This window comes from Lates calcarifer, linkage group LG17 (assembly GCF_001640805.2).
Source record: "Lates calcarifer isolate ASB-BC8 linkage group LG17, TLL_Latcal_v3, whole genome shotgun sequence".
Lineage (NCBI taxonomy): Eukaryota > Metazoa > Chordata > Actinopteri > Centropomidae > Lates > Lates calcarifer.
In genome coordinates, this window is record NC_066849.1 from 14,294,310 (window position 1) to 14,304,835 (window position 10,526).

Consider the following 10,526-nt stretch of genomic DNA (forward strand, 5'->3'; position numbering starts at 1 on the left):
TTTGCTGTGTGTCTTGTACTTCAGGGGATCTTGGAGGAGACAGAGTAGGTAGGGTGGTCAGTACGGGGGCCTAATCACAATTTTTTGCCCGGGGCCACATAAGTGATAACACAGCAATGGCCATGCCACCAATCAAGGTATCAGGTTATTACTTTTGTCAGTGATGAAGTACTCCTCTCAGTGCCAGTGTTTGAATGAATGAACCAACTCCTCTTTTTTTATTGTTCAGCAACAGTGGAGACAGACAGGAAAGTGGGGAAGTGCTATTAAATTCCACAAATAAAGTTCTCTATTATTAATAAATATTAAACATAAATAATAAACAAGTGAGACAGTTGGTGTGTTTCCCTGTCCCCACTTAACTGCAATAACTGCAGCCTTTATAAAGGGTCTTTTAGCCACAATATCTTTATCAGTAGTTAATATTTTTTTAATGGTTTATAAATCAGTTGTAAGCCATGCATAAGAACAACTTTGGGGTTGCCAGGTTGTGTCCTTCTCCAGCATGACACCTTTACATTAACATTTATAACTTTATACCTGTGCTCCACTACATATAGGCAGGAAATATTGCGCTTTTTACGCCACTACATTTATTTGCAAGTTGGATTAATGACCTGATTCTGCTTAATATTTAGAAGTCTCGCTAATAAGTGGTGACAGAGTAAAGAAGGGTTGTCCACAATCTGGCAACCTAAATGTTGTTCCTATTAACAGCTGACAACTGGTCTGTAAAGCATCGGTAAGCGATTTATCAACATTAATAAGGCCATTAATTACAGTGTATAGTAGTGCTACCGTTTTTGTGATCGGGACCTCGTGCGGTGAACCGGAGGAATTCAGACGTGACACCGGGCGGCACACGCCCTCTACGTCACTCACCGAGCTCAGAGCCTCAAAGTGAAGACGCTCAACTTTCCTGCCTTCACTTTGTCTGCTCTCCTGCCGCCGTCTCCTTGCTCCGTCCACAGCTGCGGAGACACACAGGAAACATGTTCATTACCTCGGCGCGGAACATTTCGCAACTTTTAGTCTACTGACGCACCGCCTCCAGCCCTGTACCACAGGTAAACTCACCTGGCTAGTCTTTTGAGTAACTCCTTTGTTCTTACTTTGCTGTTATATTTTGACTTCTGTCGGCAAAATTTGTTTTGTCCGCTTTATTTTGTTGCGTGTTTTCGACAAGAACTTGTTTCTTTTCTGTGAACTTTTTCTTCTTCCCTTCTTTGCTGCTGTTGGTAAGTCAAGTGACAGACGGTAATAATGTTCGTTGCTCCTTTAAGCATGGTGTACTTTACACTGTATTACGTTGAAGTCCTGTGTTGCTGCATATCTGTATTGTTTATGTGCATATACAGATAAAAGAAATTTAATTCCACAGACCTTTCTCGTTTCACTTAACTGAGAGTACTTTTTTGGCTCTGATTTTTCATGTTACTATGGCTACTATCTCGTTCAGCTAAGGTAATGGAGCTCGTGGTGATTTCAGCCTTATTCAAAGCAGCTTCTTCTCAGTAAATGGGTCTTTGGCATGTGCACTTGTCATTAAATCTCTCTTGGCCCAGAAGTTTTTTGTCATTGAAAGAAATAGGCATTAGGCGATAAACTAGTATAGTAAAGCATTTTAATTCAGACTTTTCATCACTGTTATGATCCCACTCTATTTTTATCATAATATAATTGACCAGTCCCCAAAACTGGATTTGAAATGCCTGAAAAGCATTTCTTTAGTTAATAAAAAAATCTTTAACTCTAATGCATACTGAATATACACTGCAATGATGCTAAATACTGTACATTTATAATGCAAATTAATATTGTTATGTACTGGACAGTAAGGTGAAGGATTGTCCTGTATATTAAAGTAGAATTAACAGTGTTTGGTATAGATTTATACTAGAGCTGCACAATGAATCAAATAATTGATTAGGTGATAGAAGATTAAATGAATGATCTATCAAAGTAGATCATCTTAGGTTTCTCTGTGAATTTTCCACTATTAATAGACCAAATATGAATTGATTAATTTAAAAAAATAATTGACAAATGATAATGCAAATAGTTGTTAGCCTCAACATATTAACTTGTGAAGAGGTAAAAGTCTTATTATTTAAACATTTTGAATTAAAGTAGCTTATTATTAAGATAACATAATAAATGGTTCCTTCTCTTAAGTTTTCTCACTCTCCTTTCACAGACTCACCTCTAAAATGGCCCAGCAGAACCACAGCTGTCATTATAACGAGTCCATGGGCTTCTTCTACTCTAACATTGGCGCTGTCGACAAATGGGACAAAACTCAGCTCATCCTGGTCCAGGTGGTGGGCTCTCTCTTCTGCTGCTTCATCCTGGTCTCCAACGCCATGGTCATAGCTGCTGTCATCACCAACAAGAGGTTTCACTACCCTTTCTACTATCTTCTCGCCAACCTTGCTGCCTCAGACTTCCTCGCAGGCATAGCGTACGTGTACCTCATGTTTAACACAGGCGAGGTGTCATGGCAACTGACAGTAAGAGAATACTTTATCCGGCAAGGTCTGCTGGACGTCAGTCTGTCAGCCTCGCTGGCTAACTTGCTGGTAATAGCTCTGGAGCGCTACATCTCCGTCATGAACTGGAAGGTCCACAGCAACCTGACGAAGAGGAGAGTGACCCTGCTGATCGTGCTCGTGTGGGCCATCTCCATCCTCATGGGGGCTGTGCCCAGTCTGGGCTGGAACTGCATCTGCAACCTGGGCGACTGCTCCCGGCTGGCTCCCATCTTCAGCAGGAGCTACCTGACTTTCTGGTCTGCGTCCAATCTGGTGGTGTTCCTGATCATGGTGGCCATTTACGCGAGGATCTATGCCTACGTCAAGAAGAAGACGTCGGTGCTCACGCCGCACACAAGTGGCTCCATCAACCGCAAGAGGACGCCCATTAAGCTCATCAAGACAGTTATGGTTGTGCTTGGTAAGTGCTGCTTATCATTGTCTCTGCAGCAGCACTGATGATATGACAGTGAGTCAGAACATTTCCTACATAACTAAGGTGTAAATAGTTGTGGTGTACTTCGTCAGGGATTGAAAGCGTTCGCAAAGTCCAGTTCAGTGAGTCACTGCTGAACACGCTGTATCCACTGTTTTCCTGACATGAATGAAAACCTTGAGCATAATAACACAAACACTAATGTTTTCAGTAAACTTGCTGAGTGTCAGTGATTATAGGGGAGTCTTAAATGAAAACAAAAGTGTAGTCAGTAGAAGGTCTCATGTTTCTTGTATTATTGGGTCATTCTGGGTTTGTTTTCTACCCAGTGACTTTAACACTCATTTACAGGGATGAAACTAATACATTTTCCATTTTAATGTGGATTGAACAATGACAATGAATAGATGAATAAATTGTAGTGAAAGAGACCCATCACAAGTTACTGGAGCTTAAAAGGGTGTCTGTAAATTGCTTGTTTTGTCAAACCAACAGTCAAAAACCCCAAAGGTATTCAACAGGAAAAGAAGCAAATTCTCCCTTTTGAGAAGTTGGAGCCAGAGAATGTCAAGTCACAGTCTGTTGTAATTTGTTTTGGGTAACTGCTATTTGTTCATCTCTGTTTCCCAGAGATAGAAAGCACAAAAACTGCTGAAGCTTCTTTTTCTTCTCATGCATTTTCGTCCTAGATGAGGCAGTCAGATATCCTGATGTGGCTCTTTGTTAAGGTATTGCAACAGGATACCTTGCAATAGAGGCGCAGCACCTAAATCATTCCCCTCCCAGTCCTGTCCTATAAGAAAGGAACAATGGGACTGCTCCAGCATAATCTCATGGAGCACTAGAATACCACATAAATGTAAATATTCTCATGCAAGTATAACTCACATGCAACTCAGGAATTCTGCTGAGACCGCTGCATCTCAGAGAGCACCGCAGGTTCAATGAGTTTTTGTTATCATACACTCTTCACCTAGTCACCTAGATTAAAACATGCGTGAGCTGTCTGCAGTGATTTTGTGCCATCGCCGCGCAGGATAATAGTCTGTCATTGTTCTTTGTCTCCTTGGGCACTCTGCGTGCCCGGGCCAGATGACTCCATATTGTACTGTGTGTAGCGTAGGAGCTGTCTGCCTCTGCACACACTGCTGTGTAATTATCTTTCCCTGCAAGGACACTGCTCCTCAGCCTGTGTGGCGCACCATCCACACCGCACCACACTGGCCTTCAATGAACGTCCCCTCCTCCCCACCCAAAAAAAAAAAAAAAAAAAAGAGGAAGAAGAAGAACCTATACTTGAGGACTTTGTCAATTGCTTTCAGATGCAGTTCTTTGTAGCTTGTGTTAGTGCACAAGTGTCATCTTTAAAGTCCCCCTCTTGCTCATTGTTACTTCACTAGAAGGCTGTTTTCACAGGAGGAAAGGAGAAGGAAAGTTTCTCTATACTTTATTCTCAGTTTAAGATGTGTATGTACGAGTAGGTTTTGTGAAAGCACAACTGGTTTGGAGTCAGTCGTGGTCAAGTATGCAACTTACACACAGTGTGATGTGGAAACTTGAAACGTCTGGCGTGCATACTTTTCAGCAAAGTAAGAGACATCAGGTTAGGATTCTTGATTTTTTTTTTGAAGAAGGAAAAGGAGTGGATGTAACTTAACACTCTGGTGTAATAGGTGTTGTAAGGAAATTGACAGTGATATCTGAGAGAAAAATGAAGGAAATTAAAAAATCTCAGAGTCATGTAGTCAGGTCTAGGTCCAAGGGATGTATTAGTCAGGAAAAAAAGATGCTTAACCCATGTTCCAGGTGAAAAGCAGTCTGCTCAGGCAGAAATGGCAACTGGACAAACCAGTTCAGAAATGCATTTAACCCACACATGCTTTGTGTAAATGTACATGAGCACATAAGCGGTGGATAATTGTCGGACGTTGTCGCTATGCGTAGTCTGTGTTTAAGGGTAAACAAAAAAGATGTAGACACATTCCCAAGTGTAAATTTGCTCTTTAAACTTATTTTGTTAACAAATAAGGCATGGCTTCTTTTGTTTTCTGTGCTTTATTTTTCATGGCATGAGTTTGTTAAAATGTCATTCTTGTTGTTTAATAGCCTACAGCCATTTATTTGTAGCATATTATCCTAAAGTGAGTGCTGGGGCTTGCTCTTGAAGTGAAGCATCAAACTACATCAGGCTGATTCTGATTTTGTTTTCATTTTTTATAAGTGCAACCACCATTGTTCAGTACATGGGCTTGAACATGTGCTTGAAATGTGTTCCTCAGAGCCCCTCTGGCTTTTTCTTTTGTCAGAGATTAAAGAGGAAGAAAGTCCACTTTTGAACTTGGGGAATACATAAAAAATTGGGAGTGAAAGTCCATTTAATGGGATCTCACTCAATTTCAATTCAGTTCACGTTATTTTTGACATGTGGTCCATCAAAGACAAAGAAAAAAAACACAGACGGAAGAAGATGGAGTACAAAAATAGGAACTCGCTGTAAAGATGTGGCAAACTTTTTGACTTTCAGGCTTAAGAGCAGTGAAAAACATAAAAAAAACTTTGATAAACTCTTCTACCAGACACTTTCTGTCTGTGTCTACATGTATCCATGCTTATGTGTGTGAGAGAGAGACAAAGAAAAGGAACAAGTTGTATAGAACTGTACTTGTTTTTGTTCTGCAGATGTATTGGAGCCACAGAGATGCTGGTACTGGAGGCAAGTTGCTGCTTGTGGCTTCCCTTTCAGCTCCAGGAAACTACTAGTAGCTCTGTTTTGTGCCCATGTTTGAAATGGGTGGCTAATTAGCTGCCTCACTACCCCTGTGACCCTCATTATTTACCAAACACAGGGCATTGAGTCTTAGTGATGATGTTGTATTTCTTAACCTGTGTCTGCTTGATGCCAGCAGTGTTAGACTGATGTGACTCTGCTAAAATGCACAGATCTATTTATTTATTTGTTATTGGATGTGACAATTGGCTGCTTTTCTCTCTGTCGTGGCATTGTAAACTGAGTATTTTGGGGGTTTGGACTGTTACATTGGATTCAGAGAAATTCTGATGTTCAGCCCTGCAGTTCCCAGCAGAAAACTGTGTTAGACTGTGTTTCTACCAGCCAGAGACAACAGTCGAAAACGTGGGCTCTTAACCCAAAATGATTTTTAATGGTTGATTTTCACATTAATCCATTTATATTATTAATACATTTACCACAGATTTGTGAAGGATTACAGTTTATCACAATTAAATGTTCAATTAAAAGTATAGCTCCACATTTTGGGTGTTGGGAGCATTTGCCTTTTGCCTCGAAATTAGATGAAAAGATCAACACCATCAGCACCAGCAGCTGCTTAGCTTAGCATAAATGCTGGAAACAAGTGTAAACTAATCTAATACTGAAACTGCTGAGTGATACAAAAGCCTAACTGTGTGTGACTGCTACTGTTTTTTTTTTTCCTGTAGGGGCCTTTGTGTTCTGCTGGACCCCAGGTCTGGTTGTTCTGCTACTGGACGGCCTCAACTGTCAGAGCTGTAAAGTCGTGAAATTAAAACGCTGGCTGCTACTCCTGGCCGTACTCAACTCCGTCATGAACCCCTGCATCTACTCCTACAAGGATGAAGAAATGTGGACGACCTTCAAGAACCTCATGCGCTGTATTGGCAACGGCACTCGGCGGCAGCGGTCGACGAAGGCCAACGCCAGGCCGCTCAGCTCTGCTCAGGAGACGGGCAACAGTCAGCCCCCGTCAGAGGAGATGAAAAGCGATCAGGGTATACTCAAGACCTGAAAATGGAACTTAATGAGAATTTTGCTAAACTTCTTTCCAGCTTCGACTGGACGTACCTTACGAAGATACGGTTGGAGTTGACTTGAAAGAGAAGCTACACACACCAGTTGCTCTCAGGAGGTCGTTGTTGTCCTCAGATTAAAAGTACTTTCTTGACAAGACACTTCAGGCCAACTGCTCCTGTGTAAAGCTGATGGAGATAAGAGACTTAGATGCACTAATTATCCCCCATATCGATGCAAAGATGTTTCAGTTTCTTTTTTCTCTGTCGTCAGGATTTATTGAACACATGACTCGCATTTTTATATATATATATATATGTGTATATATATATATATATATATATGTGTGTGTGTGTGCTGATGCTGTTTCATCCTGCTTTTTATTTCCCTTGTCACATCCCCGGATGATACTGTTCTCCGATGGCTGAAGAAAGAACCCAGTATGAGGTGCACAGCGGTACATTTCTACTTTTTCCTCACAAGGGGTAAAAAACGTGTAGTGGGTGCTTTTACTTTCACCCCAATGTAAATTTTTGTAAAACTTAAACAGAAATATAACTTGTTTATAGGCAGGTACTATAAAACTGTAGGTTTGCCTGAATAGGGCATGATTTTAATGATTATTTCCTGTTGTTAAACTGCTGTACTGTATGCATCCTGTAATAGGTAATTTCAGCTGTGTGGTAGCTAGCACGCTCAGTGAGACCTGATTGTTTTGGCCATTATTTGCAAAACTTTGAATGAGTTTAGACAATCCCACCCATCTTTCTTTTGTAAAACAATTTTGCTTCTGGGGAACAGATAATGACATCAGCCCTCCCTCGCCCCAGCTGTCGCGTTTTATCAGCTTACCAAAACAAACGGACAACCTCCCACCTGCAGCACCTGACGCCGGCAGACTTGTTCTCCCTGTAGCATTCCTACACATCCGCCTCGACTCACTGAACTCATTGGCTGCGGTTGCTGCGACGAAACAGCTGCTTACCTGAGAGTGGAGGGGTTGTAAAAATGATGTTGCAACACACTGGATTCCTTTTGGAAGTTCTGTGCACTGCAGGAAGAGAATAGGACATGACTGAATACAATCCCAACCCCCCGCACACCTCTGGGCTGCTCCATTGCTAAATCATTGACAGGGTTCAAATGCCTTTTCGTCAACCTGCTGTACAGTGTTTATGCCACTCCTGCTGTAGAGGACATGACATCATGTTTGTTATTTTTTCTTGGGAGTGTAGGAATGCCACATATGAGACTTGTGTGTGGAAAGGTTTACAGCTTCAGTGGTCCTTCATTATTGAACTGAGGCTATTTGTGATAACTTCCTGTGTGATGCGACTTTTATAAGTGTTGGACATTTTAAAATCATAAAAGTTAACCAAATTTGTTAAGTCACAGCTTTTGGAGTTTTGTGTTTTTGTTATTGTCAAACATCATGATAATATGTACAGTATGTCTGTTTTCTCCTGATGACATGACACAGAAACAGCAAGCAGCATAGAGGTTAGTTTCACAGTAGGGTTAGCAATGACTGCATAGTTATCTAATGTGAACATCAGGTTGAATACGATTCCCTTAAAGTTCTCAAAATGGGTCAAATAATATGTATTTATACTGTACATAATTTAATATCTGCTATTATAATGTATTTTATAATAACAGTACACAAATATACAGAATGTGACATAAACTTTTATGAATTTGCATTCACTACATTTTTATTCACCACAACACAGTGGTATTGCTCAGACCCCTGTGTTGGTCCATACTAAAATATCTCAACAACTATTGGATGGATTGTCATGAACCTTTGTCAGTATCCACTGATGTTTAATTTAAGGTTACCAGCAGGTTTTCCTTCATGATGTCCATATTCTTATGACATTACTGATCCCCTGACTTTTCCTCTGGTGCCACCATGTGTTTGATATTTGTGGTTTTGGGTGAAACATCTCAGACGACTAATGGATTAATTACTGTTACAATTTGGTACTGATATTCATGTCCTCCTCTAGACTAATGGCAGCATGCTACCATGCTAAACTAAGATGGTAAAAACATTATCAGCTAAACATCAGAATGCAATGTGAGCATGTTGGTATCCTAATGATTAGTTGCAGCCTCACAGAGCTGCTGTAGTATCTGTAGCCTTTTAAATGGTGGCTCACACCGCCTACTTGGCACCTGCAATGGCTCTACCAAACCATAAGCTTACCTGCAAATCCTGTTTGACTGAGTCAGACTGAGTCTCCTGATTTAAAAAAAAAAAAAAAGGTCACTAACTGCCTATAATGGTTAAGCCTAAAACCTCTGATAACACCGCAGCGCAGACGTTAGTGTACTACCAGAAATAGCACTGAAATGATTATCTGAAGCTCCTATTCCATGACTTGCACTGCAGTCAATAGCTGATGAAGTACCACTGCTTGAGATTTCTGGTGCTCTAGAGCTGCTACTTGAGGATGATTTACTCTATTTGGGCCAATTAATGAGTGACCTTTAGTTTCCATTCAGTCATTCTCCTATTGACCAAAAATCCTGAAAAAAAGAATTGACTCTTAAGTGGGAGGAACAAGATCCTCCTCTAAATTAGACTGCGAAGCACTGGGATCAGTAAAAAAAAAAAAAAAAAACCCACAAACTATTTTAATGTACATTTAACACAGCTTTCCTTGAGCAACAGTAACCTGACACTGTTTGAACTGTCCTGTAAATGTCACCCATCTGAAGTGTTTCATGGAAGTGTTGTAGTCTAAAGGTAAAATGAAATACATTTAAACATTAGCACATCTGTATTCAGTGCGTCGAGATGTAATTCATTTCTTTTAAAAGTGCCGTTAACATATTCTGCATACTGTATATATAGTTCCTTTGTTCTTCCCCAAAAAGCCTTTTAAAGCTTCAAACCTCCCCTCTATTTTACTCAAGTTGTCCTGCTTGAACTTCAAGCCTATTGTTCATAACCTTTCACTCTTTACAACCACAAATCCACCCCCCACCCCCACCCCAGACTTTAGGTAACCTGCTTTTACAGCATCCCCAAATCACATGTTAAAGTACTTCTATGCAGTAAAATTTTACACACCACTCAGGACTTAATCCCCTTAACCCAACCAGCACACTTTGACAGCAGAAGAAAAGGTTCAACACTGTACATTTTGTGGATAGAAAACTACTTAGGATGTAAATGACATTCAGTTTATGTTTCAGGTTTGACTCGATTAAAGTCATGTGGTTTCTGTTAAGAACATGCTGCATTGTAGCGAGTACTGTATGTCCTCAGTGAAGCCCTCTGTAGACCTGTCGTGACTGTTTGCCGGCAGCTCTGGGTTTTGCATTCCCATAAACATAAACTGTAAACTGTGGTGTGGCAGGCTGTTTTTTTTCTACAGCTGTGCTGTAATTATGCATTCTTGAAAAGCCAATTAAATTTCACAGATGTTCAGAAATGCTGTCTTTTGGTTCATTCTTAATCTGGATGCAAACAGATGTAGGCAGAGACGAAAAAATTCATCAGGATATGATGTTATGTAAATATCCCTTATGTCATTAAGGCGAGGACTCATAAAGAGGCCTAGTTCCAGGTTCCAAGATTCATGATTATCCAATGTATATGATTACAACTAAACACAGCTTGATCTCATGGAACCAGCCCTGTGTCAACAGTCCAGGCTGTTGGTGGTGTAATGGTGTTGGGAACATTTTCTTTGCACACTTTGGCCCCCTTAATACCAATGAATCATTGTTTGAATGCCACAGCCTATCTGAGAGATGT

The 10,526-nt window shown here is 40.6% G+C and overlaps 1 protein-coding gene across 2 annotated transcripts; it reads left to right on the plus strand.

Moving 5' to 3' along the window:
* Positions 1-447: 447 nt before the first annotated feature.
* lpar3 (lysophosphatidic acid receptor 3) lies at positions 448-9,760 on the plus strand. Of its 2 annotated transcripts, none has more exons than XM_018673202.2 (3): positions 448-1,238; positions 2,198-2,952; positions 6,427-9,760. In XM_018673202.2, exons 2-3 carry the CDS (start codon positions 2,211-2,213, stop codon positions 6,750-6,752), a joined length of 1,068 nt encoding a protein of 355 aa, XP_018528718.1. In that variant the 5' UTR covers positions 448-1,238; positions 2,198-2,210; the 3' UTR covers positions 6,753-9,760. The 2 variants fall into 2 exon arrangements, with proteins under 2 accessions (XP_018528718.1, XP_018528719.1); XM_018673203.2 differs by having other exon boundaries at positions 448-1,067.
* The last annotated feature ends 766 nt before the right edge of the window (positions 9,761-10,526 follow it).